Below are 19,136 nucleotides of genomic sequence, written 5' to 3'. Positions count from 1 at the left end.
GCGTATATGTACCTGTGACTGGTAACCATGATGCATTTGATCGTGTTGCTGCTGTTGTTGTTGATGATGCTGCTGTTGATGGTGCTGTTGATGCTGTTGCTGCTGCTGTTGATGTGGATGAGCATGCATAGCAGGGATATCAAAGTCTTCATCTCCAAAACTTGGTGTGTGAAACGTCTGGAAATGCAAAAATTTTTATTAATATTGTATTACAGCCAAGAGATTATAAAATATTATCTTTTAAAAAAATTCTTTATGAAAAAATGTTTTTTTTTTGGCTACAAAAACTGACAAAAAAGAACCCAGAAACCTTTAAATATAATTTAGACGCATAAAGGGATAAGAAAAGCTTGTTTAATGAGCAGTTCTTAATATCTAAGTTTAAAGAATAAGAGATGAAGTTCATCGCTCACGAAAAGTATAAACGAGGGGATGTCAGTCAAAGTCAAAGATCAAATCGGTTTTTTACAAGTACCTCCTAAAATGTATAGTCTTTTCTTTTGTTTTTTGTTTCATAAACATATTATATACTAAACATGCTTATACTTTTAAAAGAAAAAAATATATCAATTTTTAGTATCGCTTCATCGTCAGTGCTGCATCAAATATAAAGAAATATGTATAACTAATCAGAAACATTTCATGTCCTAGCTTTTTTCAATTTGCTTAATCATCTTACTTGGGTAGTAAACTTTTTGTAGTTAAGTCAGATCAGCTCATCCTTACTTGCAATAAGTTGATTTAAAACGTAGAAAAGAAAGAGGAAAATCATTTTTCCATTTTTTCGTTTGTATATATACAGGGATAAAATAAGTATTTACAGATTGCTTTTACTCTAGCTAATGGAAAACGAGATTGAATCGTAAAATTAATCAAACGTATACATACTCTATGTCTCCCTGTCGGCTGATTGCTAATTAAGTATATATAAAGTTTGAAACGAGAGAGAGAGGGTGAAGTTTATCACGGTATGAAATATCTGCTTGGAACTGATCGAATATTCTAAGAAATAGTCATACTAATTACTACTATTTGAAAGAAGAACGAATTAATCCAACTTCCTCCCATTCGCGACTTGTAAATAATCCTTAACAAGACGAATTTTAAATATAAGTAGAAAATGTTCTATGAGCCACGAAACGAGAATACCCGATGCATTGAGTAAAAAGTATTAATAACGGAAAAAACAAAAACTAATTACACTACAGGATTTTAGAGCATGTATAGTAGAAACTCCATTGACCATAAAGAAACTTGAAAATTTGTGGAGAGAGAAAAAATGTTGAAACGTCTGCAGTGACATAATTCTCAAATGGAAAAAGTACAGGAATAAAAATAAAACAAGCATCGCTAAGAAGAGGGAGAAAAAGGAAGGGGAAAAACGAGTAGTAGTATAAGCTGGGAAGATTCGATGGAACGAAAAATTTACGATGGGTAAAGAGAGCCATTTTTCTTTACCAAAGAAGTAACCAAGACTTCACCCTCTATCTATTTCTCTTTCTCTCTGCTTCTTTCCATCTCGTTAAAACTTGTGCTCCAAAAAGTATCTTCTTGCATCACGTCTCTTTTCACGTGGGAAATATTATTTTGATGGTTAATGTTAATCTTTAATGTTTTTTCACGGCTTTTCACGTTGATCACCAAGTATTATCGGCAAGTTGAACACAACTTGTAAAATGCATTTCTTCGTAAAAAAATCGTTTTGTCATAAATATTTTTTTATTATAAATATTGAAATAATGCATAATCTATCGAATAAACATCGTGTATATGAAAGGATTTTATAGAATCCTGGGGAATGTTAAAAACCTATTATTAAGCAATAAGCAAATTTTTGCAACATTTCCTTACGTGCTCAAAATACTTTGAATGTACAAGGTTTCATTTTATTTGAATAGTTTTGAAATTCCTCAACGACTTGTGAAGACAGATTATGCAGTTTTAAAATAATATTTCAACATAAGTATAAACAACTGGCCTTATTTGATTATCATTAGACTGAGCCAATGGTAAATGGAATCTAAATATTTACGTTACATGGAAAAAGACTACTTAGCGCGAAAAAGCACAGTATTCAATATGTTGTAAAAACAACGTCGAATAACTCGACTACTCAATATTTCATACTCATAGAGAATAACCTTTCTAAAAATAATATACTGTCTATGTAGTGGGAGCGAACTTCTATTCGATGATTCAGCTCAAGAGAAGCGTGAAAGCCAAAAAAAATATTTTTACAGGTGATGGTATAGCTCCAGCGACCTTAGCTTAAGCCCACGCTTTAATATCACATTATGGGCCTATGTTTAACGACATTTAGTTGAAAATTATCACGAGCAACACTAGATAACTTTACGTTATTATCAGGAGTGGATAAGTATAACGTTTATTACAATATTAAAACAAAGATCTGATTAATACAGTATTGGCTTGCAATGATGGGTAAATTCATCAAATGAAGAAGCAAAAACTCTATTTCATTATCATAAATAGCAGCTGGACTCTTTTTGTTGGATAATGTTAACAATAAAATGTTAAATTATGATTTTTACATCGATCCTTCCTGGGTCTCTCGAGATAAAGCGATAAAATATATAGTTGACCTAGTTCATTGATATTACTCTTGAAATCAAATATCTGAGTGTAAGAGGGAAAGTTACAAAAGTTACAATAAAACGTTAATAAAATCGAGATTGAACATTGCAAACGTTATTTATAACAGTAGTATATTAGCTATAGAAAAAGCAGTATAGCAGCTCGAAAATTTTTCCAGGCAATCTTAAGCTGCATGAATTAATATAAATAGTAGTGCGTTGTTGATACACAGGACTTGGGCTAACCAAATGGAACTAGGACTCTGTGAAATTTATTACGTTATTAAAGTCCGTATAAACTGCATCAAATTGTCCACAGTCACATTTCGCAAGCATCAGATTATCTCGTAAAGTATAAACAACCAAATTAGTTATGCGTTTGTTCGCTGAGCATTTGCACTAATAATTACACACGCAATCCTTGGTCTAAAATAGTACCTCATTAGCGTTTTTTGCCAAGCAGATCTTTTCACTTTCCAACGAATTCATTGCTATTCACTTATAACTATTTTATTTTTTGCTACATTTGCATTATCTCTCTCTTTCTCTCTCTCCATTATATTTATTAAATGGACTTTATCTTTAATCACACAATTCCACCGAGCAGTAGATAAAAAAATATTACAATTTTTCAGAAAATCCAACGTTTCAATTAAAGCTTCAAATTTATGAAAATTAATATTTAGAAAGTTCAATTTTCTGTAATTAGCTGAAAAGAGAGGATAACACATGACTTCACTTTTTCTTTTCCGCTGGAGTGATATACGATTGCCAAAGATGCATGGATTTATTTCTATCTTAACACCTTTCACTCGATTATTGGCACGAAAACCCAACTGCTAAAATAATTCATACGTCAGTGTTTGAGAAAATTCATCGATTATTCAACGAAGTTTTAATGAACGAATAATCTTAATGAATGCGTTTTGCAGTTACAATCAACAGAGTGTTAAAACGTAATATTAGCTCGGAGCAAGTTTTAATTAATTTACACATGTTTTAAATATTATTTCGAGTTGATGGTAAATAAACTTTTAATAATCTGTGTAAGTTGAAGAGTAATTTTTCGGTTAAATCATTTAGCTTTAAAATTGTTTTAGTTCGTAAAATGTAGCAATTAAAAAACTTTTATTAGATTGAACAATATATATATATGTATACATGTATAAATTGCGAAAAAAATATCTAACGACTACAATAACATGAGTGGGTAACATGGTATTTTTTTAGTCGCTTGGTGTACGTTTATATACACAGTGCAATGTTACGGGACATTACGTCACTATATAGGCCGGTCTTTATGAGGTCGTTTCACTTGATGCGTATAAAAGCAAGCTCATCTAATTTTGCAGAAGTTTTACGACAACGATCCGCCTATAAGATACATAATAAAATATATAAATATATATCTACACGAGCTAGTCAGAGTGTGTGTAAATATGATTAATAGATTAAAAAAAAGGTTTCTACGCTAAGGAATGAAAATCGCACTTGATAGAATAAACTATCACTGATAAATCTTGAAATTACATTATTTTAAATGTGATTAATAAAGCGGTAAACAAAATTTAATTGCTATATGACTCAGAGATGTTCAGAGCTAAGCTGAGAAAAAAAATGTATTCACTGCTCTACAACAGATGATTAGAGCAATTAATTTAATTTCAGCACTGATGTAGTTGCATAGAGTGAGTGTTTCATCACTCTAATGAAATGTATGTTTTATATGTGTTTATTGCGAGAAATCCATTTCGTGTTAGGTTGAACTAGCCACAGTTAAGCGTACAGCATACACTCTCGATTCATTACTTATGCTTCATGGCGGTTTTAAAACGTAATACGTACAAATAAATTACATCAAAGAGGCATCAAAAGATTTAAGTACACGCACACACACATATTTTCAAGTGTGTGTATGCACTTGTGAGAGTGTATGAAAAAAAGGCTAATGGAAAAGTAACGTTACAACGACTGCGAGCAAAATAACTTTGCCAACTAATGGGCAAAATTACTCAATTTTCAAAGTAACGTAGTATAATCATATTTCAATCAATTTGGAGGCAGATATATCGCTCGCTTGGCAATCACTTTTCAGTATCGACACAAGATTTTTTGTTTTATCATCGACAAATGAGAGAGATATCAAATCAATGAACAAACATTTATCGAACCAATGGAAAAAGCAACTAGGCTGCGCAACCGAGTGAAAAAACGAAAATCAAAGATAGGTACACAATAATAATGTTATAAGGTTGGCAATTATTATTTCTGGCGTATGGAGGGTAATTTGTTTGGTGGCACATGGAAAATATTAATACAGCGTATAAGATTAATATGTGAGTAATGTGGACTTCAATTAGTTTTGTTATGCAAGTTGTCGAGAATACAAATTGCATATAATTAGGGGTACATGCAATATAATTCATGCGTACGGCAAACGTATCATTATCGCAGAAATTGTCAACGAAGAAAAAAAATGCTAAAGAAAATCAAAAGCTTCATCGGATTAAATCGTCGATTCTTCCACATATTTACATCGGTATAATGAGAAGTTTTTTGCAAAAAGAAGAAGTATTTCCTCTGCATTTCATGTTAAAAATAAAATTATAATATTGCACTGCACATCCACTTTGAGAACCGACAACAAATCCCGTTTTTAATACATACTTGTGAAAGTATAGTGGCATTATATATAGCCAAATTACGTAATGCAATTCAAGGAAATAAAATTTGATGCTAATAATCAACGATAACAATCGCGATAATTTTTAGCAGCGGTAGAAAAGAATGTGCACACAGTAATCGTAAAAATGAATTAGAAATCAATAAGAAAATGGTGTAGATAGTGGAGATATATAAAATGAGCCTTATAAATATGGATATACAAGTGCATGGAGACTGCACAAAATTTCACCTAAAAGTGCGAGTAGAAAACGATAATCCCACGAGTACTGTACGTATGCGTACGCGCACATATGGGCAAGCGAAAAAAAAAATAAAAAAGAGCAAAATATAAGCAAATGTGAAAAAGAAAAGAAAAGCAAGCAAAATAAGAAGATGTATCAGTGGGAAAAGAGAGAAAAAAGACAGCTAAGAAAGTGTGTAGTTGTTTCGATCGTTAAAATACTGAAAATTATAGCCTGCAAAGTTATTTATTGCGGATTGCCAATTATCTGAGAGCCTTAGATTGCATTGACTGATCGAGCCTCTCTATATATAGCGATTCTCTCTTTCCTTATGTGTATACCCTCTTCTTCATCCTATCTCTCTTTTTCCTTCATTCTTCACACACATACACACATAGCACAACTGCACACATGCACAAGGGAATTTTTGCTAAGAACAAAAAGAAGACTGGAAGAGATATGATATTAAATTCAACGTTACGAAAGATTTCTCTCTCTCTCTCTCTCTCTCTCTCTCTCTCTCTCTTTCACTGTATATTATATGAGCATAAAATCGGATTTTAAAAAAACAAGTTTTACGATTTAACGTAGGCATTTCATTGTGTTGGTGCGTGTATACGTATGTATGTACTCATATACATAAGAGCTTGCGCGTTTATACATAACTAATGCAGCGTCACGAATTAATGTTAAGTCACTGCTGCCACTGCTGGTTGATATTCTTTACGTTGTATACTGTTCTTGGCTTTATTATCTATGGATGCACATGTTTTCTATGATATTTTGCAAAATGCATGAAAATTTGTATATTTATACGTTTTCCCGGTATTCACTTTGCGAAATGAAGTCGAAAAATAACTTTTTTTTTATAATTCGGAAATAGACGTGAAAAAGCATTCACTTAGCTTATTATTTTTCCCTCAAATGGATGAAAAAAGAATAGAAAATAAAAAAATGGGGCCACACAGAAGTGCCGAGTGTAATAAAAAGCATCGGCAGGGGCAATATATATAAGAACAAAATGTTTTTCAGCGACCGAATAAAACGAGTTGGCACGCGAAAGTACAGTGCATACTCAAACACACACGTACCCCTTAGCTGCTATAATATAAGAGCGGCGCTATGCATGTGTCTGTGTGCACGCGTGAGTGACGAGAGCTATCTTCATGAAAGATTCAAAGTCGTTACTTTGATTCGCGATTCTTATCGCCTTGCAACTTTTTTTCTTATAATATGCGTGTAAAGGTTTTTTGTACCAAATGCATGTGAACACATTTCAACTCTACGTCCTTTATACCCTTTTCTTTAAAAGTATTACCCTTTCCCCTTTGACATATCTATTGAATGGATCTGAATTTTTGGAATACATGCAAAAAATGCTTTCATTGATTAAACTTCGCGCTTCTCGACAAAAGAAAATAATTTAATTTCGTCGAACAGAGAGCAGTACAAGCATAGCAGTAAACGTCGAGTCGCGTTTCTAGACCATGAACATTTATTGAAATAGTATTTTCTATTTATGTTTTGGCCTGTATTGCAGGTAAAATATAAAATGGCAAAGTATTCGCTGACATTATTACAAAAGACTGACAGTGTGTGTGCCTGTGCGTGACTTTGATTTATTGACAAGCGCGCAGAAAATAGATGGATTATAAAACATCGTTAGTATTATACATAACTAAAGAATACTGTGTTAAAATAGAGTTCGTATATGTATCGTTTGTATTCAAGCCACACATGAATATTCATGATTGCATAAAGATATAAAAGTACAAAAAAGCTAACAGCTCGCTGCTGTTATTAAACATAAACGAAATGAATATTGCATACTTTAATTACTGTGCTGAAAATGGAAGAAGAATAACAGAGAAATGAAAGAGAGAGAGAGAGAGGGGGGGGGGGAGAGAAAGAAAGAATGAATAAGGGAGAGAGAAAAACGAAAAAGAAACATTAGCGAACTAAATAAACCGTGCGAGTGTTAATGGCTATGATGCAAATGAGGGTTTCAGCAAAGAGAATAAGGGATGCAAAAGAAGTGAAAATAAAAGAGGAAAAAAACTTGAATAGTTTATTTCCTCGGGAATTATTACAATTCTTAGGCAGATTGTATAGATGCATCAGTAAAATTCTTCCATGTATGTGTCACTTTTATGCGTCATTAATTTCTAAGAATCGACTAAATAACGATTCATCGCAAGAAGTATCAAGAAATTTTTAATCAAAGCCTTACGTTTTTCATCCTGTCTTCATGGATCAATTACGCACGAAGTACTTGATTTCGAAAAAAAACTCGAGACTTGTTTCTGATGTGAATAATTAATAATTAACAGTGATACTTGTTTTTTTATGTTTTATTTTTCTTAGCACCAGAAAAAAAATTGGAACATAAGGTAAAAGTAAAACAAAGCTAGATGAAAAATAATTTAATAATTAAAAAAAAATTACATACCTGTTCAGCCATATTGTAGCCGTCGTGATGATGTTGATGATGATAGGACGACTGGATGTGCTGAGGTACGTTCAAGGATAAATCCAGGTTTTCACTCCTCTGTAACAAAAAGAAAAACAAAGTGAGACAACTGATCAATTTGTTTTTTTTTTCAATCTACATCCTCCCACACATTTTGAACGATTCATTAATTTATATTTCGCGCACGAACTATATATGTACGCACACGCATAAGCAAAAGAGATCGTAATCAAAGGGTCTTTTAATGGGAAGGTTGGTCCTTTGCAGATGCAATGTATTTATTCATTGATTCCCCCTGTATACGTATACATATACAATATACACTCCCTTTAACCTTTGAAGAACGAATCTCATTATATCGATAATTTTAAACTCTGGTGTTGCTTCGAGCATGGGTAGAAGAAAGAAGGAGAGACTAAATGAACGCGAGCTTAATGAAAGTGTGTGTTGAGAAGTATACAAATGTGCTGGAATTGTAATTTGATATACTGTTAAAACCTTTTTTCGGCCGTTATAATTTATTAAGAGAGGATACGTAAGTACACACGTATGAACACGCACTTTTATAAGTTCGCATAACTTCAATTATTTTGATGGTTAATTGAGCCAGCAACTCAGAGATGAGAAACGGGGTATATGTATTACGTGTATGCTATACGCGTGTGCGCCCTCGTGTGTGCATATCTAGCAATAATTGCTGATTCGGGATATAAGAAAGAGACAAAATAATATTGAATCAATAAAATATGACGAGATGGGATTGTGTGCTATCGTTTAAATTGAATCGACTAATGGACGTCGTTTTACTTTTTTGTTTGCTTCGGTCCTTTAAATGAGAAGACTTACATTCCAATTATTGAATCTCGTGACCAACTAAAGCGATGAACACACACTTCGAATACTTCTCAACTACTCTTGGCTTAATGTTACGAAAAAATAAGAATAAAAAAATTTGTAGCTGTATTTTTTGATTATGTATACTCGTGGATAACAATTCGTGCGGCATTTATTAACTACAAGCTGTCTGCTAGATTGAAAAAATGAACGTGCAAGATGTGAAATAGAAAGAGTTACTTTTTTCTTTTCCACGCTGCATGGCATATCGATTAATATTAATGTGTACTACATTGTAAAACGTGCAGACAATGCGAAATATGATGTGAAAAGAGTGAAAAAAGAAATGACAGTCAATTTCGTCATACGCGTGTACGTGTACACACAGGAGAATATTGCATAAAGTCGTAAGTTACGATGACATGCTTACAATAATGTACAAAGTCAACACGTAACATGACATGCATTTTCGACAGTAAAAATATTATATTCAACTGTATCGTTTGTTTCTATCGGTCGTTAAATTAAATAATGCTCTTTGGCCTCGGGACGCGAAAGAACCCTAAAATTCGCGCTTATGGTTTCATCAAAAGACGCGAGGAGGTTGAAATTAGAATCTAAAGTTCAACCGCCTTTAATTCAGGACGCCGACTGAGCTCATCGTTCAAGACGATGATATCGAATGTCGTGTTCTATAAGTAGAATCGACTCAAATTCTAAGCAGTTAGCACCAAGCACTGGTGTATATCGCGCGAAGCCTTAAGTCACGCGCAGAATTGGATAATCGAATGCAAGTCCGGAATTAGCTTATATCCTGTACTTGAATTAACCAATTTCTTAATAATTTGAAAGAATGTCTAATGAAGGTTTTCTCTGGTGTCCTGAGCTTTGTCAGCCAGCATCAATCATACAAACATTGAGTTTTGTATTGTGCCTCTGCGTTTCTTTAGTTTTCTTTGAATGCGTTATGTCAAAAGGTGCTCAAAGCAAACATTAGCGCGTCGCGAGCTAGAGAGAAGAAAGAGAGTCAATATATGAGTCATTTCACGTCAAGTCTCCTAGCGCGGCGCCCGCGCGGCATTATTAATCGAAATTGTTCAATTTGTAACTCGCCAGAAAAGCACCTAAATGCACCCAGAAAAAATATGTGCCATATGATTTTGATAGGAAATTTCCTCAGCTTTCCGATGATGAGGTCAGATTTTCCAAAATTTTCCATTTTCCCCGGAAAAACTTGACATAAACTTTCAAACTCAAATTTCTGAAAAACGGCATTTTTAAGATTTTTTTAAATAGTGCCATTAGAAAGCTGAGGAAATTTCCTATCGATATGCAAGTTTTCAGAGAGTACTTTTGATAATTACTCAATGAAATACAGCGACGAACGTGTAAAAACGTGAGATTTTGCGCCGCGCGGGGTACTGCGCGCGGGAACAGCTGCCGCACGGGCCGAAATGTCACGTTTTTACACGTTCGTCGCTGTGTTTCATTGAGTAATTATCAAAAGTACTCTCTGAAAACTTGCATATCGATAGGAAATTTCCTCAGCTTTCGATTGGCACTATTTAAAAAAATCTTAAAAATGCCGTTTTTGAGAAATTTGAGTTTGAAAGTTTATGTCAAGTTTTTCCGGGGAAAATGGAAAATTTTGGAAAATCTGACCTCATCATCGGAAAGCTGAGGAAATTTCCTATCAAAATCATATGGCACATATTTTTTCTGGGTGCATTTAGGTGCTTTTCTGGCGAGTTACAAATTGAACAATTTCGATTAATAATGCCGCGCGGGCGCCGCGCTAGGAGACTTGACGTGAAATGACTCATATGCGTGCAAAGAGGGTGAAAGAGAGATAGAAAGAACGTCATAGAAGCTGTAAAGTACAGCTGTTTCTGAGATCGTAAAAAACATCAGTACACAGACTAACGCACACTCAGAACCAATCAAGTCTTGTGAATATATATCCGCAAGCTGCGTTCTTATGAAATGAGTTTCAGAATATTTGTCGTTCTCTTTCTCTCTCTCTCTCTCTCTCTCTCCCGCCCCTTCGGTCTCTTCCCCCACGACTAGCGTGTCGCTCTACTCCCTCCCTCGAGCTTCTCCTCTCCTCCGTGTACACCAGCTTCAGGGGAGTTTGATGAATTTTCTCATTACATGCAACATCCAAGAACGTCGAACTTTGTACTGTTGTCGTGTATGTATGTATGTACACATTCCGCGGGCGCAGTTTAGTTACGTATAGTAGTTGTTACTGTTTCTGCTGTTTGGCCAAGCTCGCGCGCAATTACTCGGCTTCATATGTATATTCCATTAGGACGACTGTTGTCTGTCGTTACGATTTCGGACACGCGTTCTCTAGAGGCCGGCGCAAGCCGCTCGTTCGATAAAACAGCCCGACACCTGTATCCGGTTGAAGCAAAAGAAATTATCCACGGACAGGACTTAATTTTCCGCGCGCAGAGATGGCAAAAAACTTGGCACCTCGACGCAGTGCGTGTTTTTTGGCACTATGCACGGTGCCTAAGAGATGGCCACCTTCTTCTCGAGGCAAAAGACATCGTCTAAATAAGCAAACAACGACGAGTCGACAAAAATTTCCGAGAGCCGTTAACGTAGCATTATAGAAAGTGCATCGTTTTTACAAAGAATCTGAATCTTGGATGTGTGCACGGGTCTGTGCGAATAACAGGGACGAACTGTTGGGCGGTTCGCGCGAAGACTTTTATCGATCGTAATGCCAGAGTGACTTTGTCGAGATTCATTTTTCGTTTCAAACGAGTTCCTATTCGTACGAAACGTCACTTAGGATCGTATCTCTCGTCTGGTGATGGACTGCTCGCGCGTATCTTTAGTCTGAAAAGTTTTTATCTCGAAATAGAATCGATTTCGCGATGTTGCAGAATATTTTCCCCCATATCCTCTTTTATGTACGCGCTGCATGTATATCTACACACACACACACAAACTCGATTATAAACGCACACACGCATACGGTTCATCGTGATCATGCATTCCCTGCGCACAATGGAAATAATGTGACCGATTTTTCCAGTTTGCTTATACAAAAATACACACAAATAAACGCAGACACACTACTTGCATGCATGCGATTCATATAACCTTTGCCATTTATTACGTTGAGCATGCATTACCACGTCGCGCGAGTGAGTCCGTTTCAAAACGACCTGATTTTTTTGGTTACTTCAAACTAGCTTATTGTTTTTTTTCCCCTCGCACGGCATCGATCGTGCGAAAAAGTTTTTCGTTCTGCTCGCTGAGAAATTCTCGCGCCTCAAAATATTGTGTGCCGGCTTTATATTTCAAAACTGTTGCCAACGCGACGCGATAATTTTGCATTTCCATTGTTGTAATATACTTGCGCGCACGTATGAAAATATCGTTAAAAAAATGAGCTTGACTTGCTCAATCAAATTTAACGTATGCGCTTTCAATTTCAATTGCAAATTAGAGGGTATGATTATAAACTTGAAATTCAAAAGAATGAATACAAAAAAGAGATTATATTTCATTCTAATTGAGTTCGCGCGCAAGTAATTAAATACCGTTGTTATTATCTTGGGGATGTGTACAGTCGAATTCGCGCCGAGCCATACAAAGCGACAAGCAATTCGAATTGCAAAATATACAATTTAAATTGCTAATTGCCGGCCTCAGAACTCGATAATAATTAAATAAATAATAGCGCACACGTAGATTTTATTATATTCATCAATTATACGATAACTATTAATTGAAAAGATCATTTCCTTCGCAATTCACACATCGCAGCAGTTACGTGCGCGGCAGAAGGCTAAATTAGAAATACTTTTTCATCTACATGTTTTTATATATGTACAATTCTATGCACATTTGCGTCGATATTTATACAACAAAATAGCGCAGTTGGCATCAATCTCGAGTAATTATTTATAACGGAAAAAAATAAAAATTGTTCATCAATCAAAAATACAAACCATTTTTTTCTCATTTTTTCTCAAATAACGTATAGCACATAAATTGAAATGTCATTTTAACATGTGTACGTCGTTCTTTCCTGTATATTACATCTCATTAAAATCAACGAATACGTATGTTCATGTAAATGTATAAAAATAATCATCTTATAAGCATTCATTTATTTTTTTATATAATACGCTTATAAACTATAGTCTCAATTTAATTAACGTCACGTCATGTTAATGTCATCTTTCTCGAGACCGAATTAAATTAAGTTTGAGTTACTCTTTATCAAATCGGAAATGACTATGGAAAATTTGATGAATACAACAAGGCACGTCTGTTCTTGTTGAGTTTGGCGAGATCCCATGTATGAAGCTAATTTTTCGACAAATACATACGAGGCGCTTGAACAAAAGTTTGCAATCGACAAAGCAAAAAAAGTTGAACTAATTCGATGAAATTTACTCTCGTAAATAATAGGGAAAGGCAATTCCAAGGCTAATTGCGAGTTTACGACAAACAATTGCAGCGAACTATAACGTTTTAACGAAAGAGAAACAATCCCGAGCGGTTAATGAAGTCAAAACTACGTAGTTTCAAGTCCAAACTCCGGCTCGAAGTAAAGGCCTCGCAGGCAGGCACCCTCGCCGTACATAAATGAAAGTATCACTGTTTGACATTATACACACAGCCTTAGGGCGCGGAGAGAGAAAGCCTCGCACATTATCGATCGCTTATGGCAACTTCTACAACGAAGAGACTTGTATGCGCGCGAACGCAAAATGATGAGTTTCGACGAGGCGAGTGTACGAAGCTCCTTTCAATGGCTCGACTGTCGTCGAGCATGTCTGCGTAAACGTAGCTAAAGTATAACTCTCGAGACCATTGGCAAAACAATCGAATCGTTCTCTCTCGAGGGGTGCGTTTACTTTTATAAAAGCCTTGAATCGAGAAACCTTTTTTCCTGATCTATTACGCATTGTTCATTCGTGCGCGCATACATAAACATAATGTCGCATAATGGCCGTGCAGCTAAATAATGCAAATATTGCATTATCGATACTTACGTACTTCCATTGAAAACTTGTCCTAATCTAAGAAACGTAACGGTGTCCGCGCGCATAGTTTAAATATATTACCGCAATCTGCAATCGATTGAGAATCCGTAATATTTATTATAGCGATGGGCCAACCGTGAATAATTAATCATCCTGCTGAATTTCGCTACGATAAAGGCAAATAATCATAAGCGAGCTTTGAAATTTCTAAAGATAAGGGATGGCGAGGATTCCAGACGCGCCTACAAACGTAAAAGCAATTCGAGCCGTATCTATATATTTCAGGATGATGTTAAGCAGTGTATAGCCGATGAAATTATACCTTGACTATAGATAACGTGGAAAGTCGCTGGCGATTAGAAAAGTTTTTCCCCTATCGTTGAGTAGAATCGTACATTTAACTTTATATAGATGACACTATCGCACGCACACGAGATGGAATTGAAAATGTCATTAGGACTGGGTGAAAAATAGATGGAAAATGAATAGGCAGAAAAACAATTGTGGAAAAATAATGTCATTACGCAGGCTTTGAAAAGGAGAGGATTTCTTATAGTCGCACAGTGCAAAAAAATAACACATAAGCAATGCACAATGCATTCAGGTATATTATACGCTACAGACTCGCTCGGGTCATGTTTCAAAGATTTCTGCATGCTTTCACCGAGCACGGTGCGCGTTGCACTAGGCACGGACACACGATACATTCTATTAATAACATTAAAATTACCGAGAGAATGGCGAGAAAAATGATTATTATTTCTTCTATGCATACAAATGCATGTGTTGGCCTGTATTTGTGCGAGTGTGTATGTATGTATGCATGTATGTATGTATGTATGTACATCGCGTCTATGGTCGTATTATTTGTGTATATTCTCGGCGTGCGAAGGGTAACATGACAACGATGATGAATCGCGACGTATGAGCGCATAAATTTAAATTAAAATTACCTCTCCTTCAACGATACAGCACAAATACTCGCGCGCACTATTGTATACGCGTACATCACAGGCGCAGGGAGCTTTAGGGGCTACGCGATGGAAGCCCATGTATAATGCACGCCGACATTCGATTAATAAATGGAAAATAAACCGAAATGCCAGAAATTTTATGTTTTTATTACATTATCGGAGCAATGCCGTTTTTTTTGTTTCGGGTACAAAGTGCAATGGAAATTGAGAAAGATGAAGGAGAGAAAGAGAGGAACAGAACGGTGAGTTTGATTGAAGAATGCATGTGTCTGAACATGATTGATGAAGGATGCACACTGCTGGAATGGGTTTTTCATATTTCACGTAAAGAACATAAAAAAAATAAAGAATAACAAGTTTCGCGTGGAGAAAGAATATTAATCTAACCTTCATCATTTCACCGATCAGTCATTCGTTGCTGTTAGCCGATGTTGTTATTTTTGTAACTTTGATAACTATGAGGCGAAGAAAAAATGTGATATAAAAAAACGATGAGATAACTTTCTTACTAAATGAACTATAAATCCATGACACAATTTCTTGACTGAGTATGCATTACCGCTTAATTAGTTATTTTATTTATCAAAATTCTTTGGTTTAAGAAGTTGCGTCAAAGTTTTTTCAATTACACTGAATCATGCTCAGTAAAACATGGACTATATGTTCAAAAAAATAAAAATAAAAATTTAGGCATACACTTTAATATTCAGTGAACAATGAAAATTTTGAATTTAAAAGACACCAAGTTTAATTATACATGTACGTGCGTGCACTTAAAAAAAGACTTGTTTTTGTTCGTGTTTTCCATTTTGTGGTTTTTACTAGGCTATGTTTGATCAACTAATTCGTGTTTGCTCTTGCGCTTTCCCTCTACAGCAGTAGCAATAGTAATAGCAGTAGTGCGAGTAGCAGTAAAAAAGTTTCTTTCACTTTTTTCATTTTCATTTTAAATGAAGATTTTTCATTTATTTTCTCAATTTTGAATGCGAATAAATCTTGAAGGCAGCTCTAACGATAAGTTACAATGCCAATTCAATTTATATTTAATTTCAAAATATATGAGAAAGGAAAAAAATATTGCGTCCGTATGCAATGAGTATAAATCATATTTTCTTCACTCTTGCAATCTCTTCTTGCCTCGTGGCCCTATTCAATCTCGATTTTTTCTGAATAAGGAGCTTTTAGTTAAATTGAAATTCACCCTTTTCTCTACACCTCTTTATAAATTTTTTTCCGCTCTTTGTATCTAAGCTTTTCTGTAAATGAGTAAGCAAAAATGTTACCGTGTCCCCGTGAGTAGAGGAAAGCTACCGCACTGTTTTATTTCTTACTTTAGCGAAGGTTTCATATTAATTATCGAACACTGGTACATATCCATGAATTCTAAATTTTTTTCAATGCGTTATGAACTACGTTGAGTAAGTATTCAGTCAATAATATTTTTGCCTCTGCAGAACCACATGCAAATCAACTCACACAAAATTATTATCAAAAACGTTTTTTTTCTCTTATCGACATTGTGATGCAATGCAACTTTACTGCGAAACAACAAAACGCGAGATACAACAATTTAAAGCGCAAATATACAAGAATATAAGCAAAAGATAATGAAAGATTGAATAATGGTTAGTTAAGCACTTCTCGGCTCAAGATATTTATGCAATATGAGACGGAGCACGCAGTCAAGCAAAGAATAATTTCGAGAATTTGCATAAATCTCGTTAGAAAAGCGAAGCTTATCAAATTTCATCGCATCGAATTTGTGCAAGCTATTCTCGTTTCGTTTTTTTGCTATAAACTTGACACTTTCTTACTTTTTTTATTACTACGTCGCGTAGACAATTTGAAATTACGTTTTTAACGCAAATATTCAAAATAACAGGAAAATATTTAGTATGCCAAGTTTTGAGAAATAAACAGATCTTGTCTATTTATCTTTGCTTGACATTTTATGTATTTGTCTTATGAACGGACGGCCACGTAACGACCCGATCGTGAGTTGAATTCACGAGAACAAACTAGGCTACACAAAGACTCCGATGTATGAGTGCGTATGTATAGCGTCGAGCTGAAAAAGGATCTTTGTCGTTTTTGATGCAAGAAAAGCTCAACAATCTCGCTTTTCTCAAACAAAGTTGCCATTTCATCTTTGATCTAAAAAAATAGACTCGCTTTTGCTTCAGAAAAATTCACTCAATTCTTCTCGGCGAAAAACCAAATAACTTTGTTTCAGCAAAAGCAACTTTTTTAGTTTAACCAGTGCCATTTATCAGTTAAGGCAAAATTAAATAAAAAACGGAAAAGTTTAAATTAAGACTGATCGTTAAACTTACATGTTGAACAAATTTAATATATAAGTTTGCTCGTTCGATGAAAGTTAGTCGATATTTAAGCGCAAGCACGAAGAATTGAAGAAAATATTCTTTCAGCTGAATCAGAAGCTATTTGTAGAGTATTCGCGCGATGGCAAATCTGAACTTAATTTTAGAAATGCGTATAAAACACTGTGAAATTGTGAAATTGGGTTGCTTTCTCGAACGAGTAAATTAAACTAAAATACGTATACATCAAAATGCTGTAAGAGATAGACATAAGTGCAGAAAAAGTAAAAATATGAATCGCCATTTATATCAAGATAATAAAATAAATTAACAGCTAAACAAAATAACAGGTTATGGTAATAGGTAGTGCGCGATCTAATTTGATTTTCATAATAAATATACGTTAGATTGATCTCGTTTTGACCATCGTAGAAAAATAAACGCAGTATAAAAGCTGCCAAACGTTACTTGATCAAAAAATAATAATGATAATAATTTGAATAAGAGACTGTATTATTTATTATTTTATGCATAAATTGCGGTAACGAGTAATTAAACGTGACATACGTTATAATATATTTAAAAAAGCATGTAAGTACACATTCATAAATAAATTTATGCAAGTATATTTTGAAAGAGTCGCTAACACAGCAAATTTTTGAATGATTAAACATAACTGCAAAAGTTAGACATTTATAGAATTTTGTTTTTACAAGCCAACTTTTTATTTTTCTGCGGACGTGTGCATACTTCTTCAAATACCCATTTCCTGATAAAGTAACAAAAAAAAACGAAATTTAAATGTAAAGTTAAACGAGTAGTTTATAGGGAAAGTTTGTGTCGCACAGACCCCCGCAAGAGAACAGGCGAAAACTAATCGAGAGACAAACAATTAAGTTGTCAAGTCAATGGGGTTGTGTGTAAAAAATCATCCATTAGCAAAAATGAAGAAATATTCAAGTGACAAAGCAGTATAAAGTGAAGTCTTCTTTTGTCAAATCTTTTCTTTCTCCCTTGCGGTCTTTCTCAATCGCCCCTCTTTGCTTGCTGGTACTTCCCTCTGCTGTTCCACTGTGTGTAGCAATTTGCTTTCTCCCTCTCTTTGTGTACTTTTAATCTTGTACCATACATATATGTGGCATTTCACGTCAACTCTCCCAGTGCCGCGCGGCGCAGCAGAATTAAGCCAAATCACTAAATTTGTGAATCGCTGTAAAAGTACTAAAATGGACCTAGAGAAAAAAACGAACCCATGATTTCGATGGGAAATTGCCTCAGCTTTCCGATGGCGAGGTCAGATTTTCCGAAATTTTCCGCTTTACCCGGAAAAATCACTGGGAAAACTTTAAAGTCGGTTATCTCGAAAACTTCATTTTTAAGATTTTTTTAAATAGTCTAGATCGAAAGATCAGGAAATTTCCCATCGATATAGACCTTTTCCAGAGAGGCGTTTTTTGATTTTAGCGAGATATAGCGAGAGAAAGAAGAAAAAACGTGGTTTTTTCGCGCGCGCGGGCGGTCGGACGCCACCAACCGAACAAAAAACCACGTTTTTTCTTCTTTCTCTCGCTATATCTCGCTAAAATCAAAAAACGCCTCTCTGGAAAAGGTCTATATCGATGGGAAATTTCCTGATCTTTCGATCTAGACTATTTAAAAAAATCTTAAAAATGAAGTTTTCGAGATAATCGACTTTAAAGTTTTCCCAGCGATTTTCCCGGGTAAAGCGGAAAATTTCGGAAAATCTGACCTCACCATCGGAAAGATGAGGCGATTTCCCATCGAAATCATGGGTTCGTTTTTTTCTCTAGGTCCATTTTAGTACTTTTACAGCGATTCACAAATTTAGTGATTTGGCTTAATTCTGCCGTGCCGCGCGGCACTGGGAGAGTTGACGTGAAATGCCACATATAGGGGTATGCTCAGGTCGATGGACATAAAGCTGCTATCTCTCTTGTACAACATGTATGTGTATTTATGTACACACACACGCACGCATACCCACCCACACACACACACACA

The 19,136-nt window shown here is 35.0% G+C and overlaps 1 protein-coding gene across 6 annotated transcripts in view; it reads right to left on the bottom strand.

Moving 5' to 3' along the window:
* Positions 1-19,136, bottom strand: part of LOC106658891 (TOX high mobility group box family member 3-like) — a 178,976-nt gene that overhangs the window by 27,879 nt on the left and 131,961 nt on the right. For 4 of the 6 annotated variants that reach the window (XM_014381045.2, XM_014381044.2, XM_014381041.2 and 1 more), the window contains 2 exons: positions 7,950-8,048; positions 1-177 (listed from right to left, as the gene is read on the bottom strand). In XM_014381045.2, coding sequence (XP_014236531.1) covers positions 1-177; positions 7,950-8,048 — 276 coding nt within the window. The remainder of the gene's footprint in view (positions 178-7,949; positions 8,049-19,136) is intronic. The other 2 variants (XM_023463215.1, XM_014381042.2) reach the window with 1 other exon arrangement.

Source organism: Trichogramma pretiosum, unplaced genomic scaffold (genome assembly GCF_000599845.2).
Source record: "Trichogramma pretiosum strain Unisexual culture from Peru unplaced genomic scaffold, Tpre_2.0 scaffold28, whole genome shotgun sequence".
In the NCBI taxonomy this organism is placed as follows: Eukaryota; Metazoa; Arthropoda; class Insecta; order Hymenoptera; family Trichogrammatidae; genus Trichogramma; species Trichogramma pretiosum.
This window is presented reverse-complemented; position numbering and strand designations above follow the sequence as displayed.